Consider the following 1485-nt stretch of genomic DNA (forward strand, 5'->3'; position numbering starts at 1 on the left):
GGTGGTGGGGGCTCCTGGGGTCAGAGACCCCATTGTGGGTGGAAGCAGGGACCCCATAGGGTGATGGCATTGTCCCCGTAGGGTGTTGTGGACAAGGACCCCATAGGGCAAGGAGAGTCCCCAGAAGGGGATGGGGACCCCATAGGGTGCCAGCACTGTCCCCTGGAGGGTTTCAGGGGGTCCCTGGGGTGCTGGGGAAGCACAGGGTGGTGGGAGATCCCAGGGACAGGGACTCCATAGTGGGGGGGGGGTCCATGGGGTACTGGAGGAGCAGGGACCCCATAGGGTGGTGACACTGTCCTGTGCAAGGTTTTGGGGCAGGATGGGGGATCCATGGGGTACTGGAGGAACAGGGACCCCACAGGGGACAGCAGCCCTGATGCTGTCCCATAGGGTTTCAGGGTGGCCCTGGGGGGCAGAGACCCCCTCACAGCGTGAAGGGGGTCCACAGGCTGCTGGGGACAGGGACCCCCCCACCCCAGGAGGTCCTAGGGGGGCCAGAACCCCTCTGCTGTGGGGTGACAGCAGGGTCCCCAAACTGGGGGAGGGAGGGAAGGAAAATTGTCCAAATCAGATTAAAAAATAACCCTAATGTAACCTGCACTTGATCCTTTATTTAAAAGCTGAGGGGAGAGGACAAGCCTGGCATTCCAGGTGTTGCTGGAGGGGTTTCGTGTCTCATTAACCTGCAGAACGATAACCAACCTTTCCACACGCTTCAGAAAAGCTATCACTGTAAATAAACCCACCTTGACAGCTCCCACAATGATTAATGCAAAAGAAAAACAACCAGACCTGTTACATTCTTATTTCTCCTGATCTCTGAAAAGCCCACGTGGTTTGTTGGCTTCCCTCTCACCTCAACCAAGCGGCTTTGCACGACGCAGATTTCCCCAGCGCGGGGGCAACCCTATCCCCACATTCACCCAGAATGGCCAGAAGAGGATTAGTTTCACCTTTTGCAGGAGGAAGCAAGTCCCGCTGCATGGTTAAAGGCCGTGGGGGAGCGCCGAGGTGTGTTTTCTGGGCAGGAGGCCGTTGGCCAGGTCCCAGCGCACCTCCCAGCGCAGGGCCGCTCGCTTCTTTTCAGTGGGCACGACGTAGGCGTTGGGGACCGCCGGGTGCTGCGCTCTGCTGGGGAGCTGGGGTCTGCAGAGCATCTGCTCCCGGATGGCCCAGCGCAGGTCCTGCCGCTGGTCCTCTCCCGGGATCCGAAATTTCTCCCATTCTCGTTTATATTCCAAATATTTGGCCACTCGGTCGGTTTTGCCCCGGTTCTGGCCCAGTGGCTCAAAGCGTGGAGGGATGAAGGATTTGGGTGGTCCTGCCACAGCCACGTCCTGCGAAAAGGAAGAGCTCTGGCTCCCCAAATCCTCGAGGAGCACGAGGCTGTTGCAGCGAGGCCGCGGCTGCGGGGATTCATCGAGGGAGCTGAAGCTGCTGCTCTCCAGCTCGCCCTCGGAGACGGTGTCCTCCGGGCTGGGC

General features: G+C 59.6%; 1 protein-coding gene across 1 annotated transcript in view; it reads right to left on the minus strand.

Annotated features, from left to right (window-relative positions):
* Positions 1-989: 989 nt before the first annotated feature.
* The window catches only part of HYLS1 (hydrolethalus syndrome 1), a 752-nt gene continuing 256 nt past the window's right edge, over positions 990-1485 (minus strand). Inside the window, exon 2 of the mRNA XM_010193579.1 lies at positions 990-1472. Coding sequence (XP_010191881.1) covers positions 990-1472 — 483 coding nt within the window. The remainder of the gene's footprint in view (positions 1473-1485) is intronic.

Source organism: Mesitornis unicolor, unplaced genomic scaffold (genome assembly GCF_000695765.1).
Source record: "Mesitornis unicolor isolate BGI_N332 unplaced genomic scaffold, ASM69576v1 scaffold32651, whole genome shotgun sequence".
Lineage (NCBI taxonomy): Eukaryota > Metazoa > Chordata > Aves > Mesitornithiformes > Mesitornithidae > Mesitornis > Mesitornis unicolor.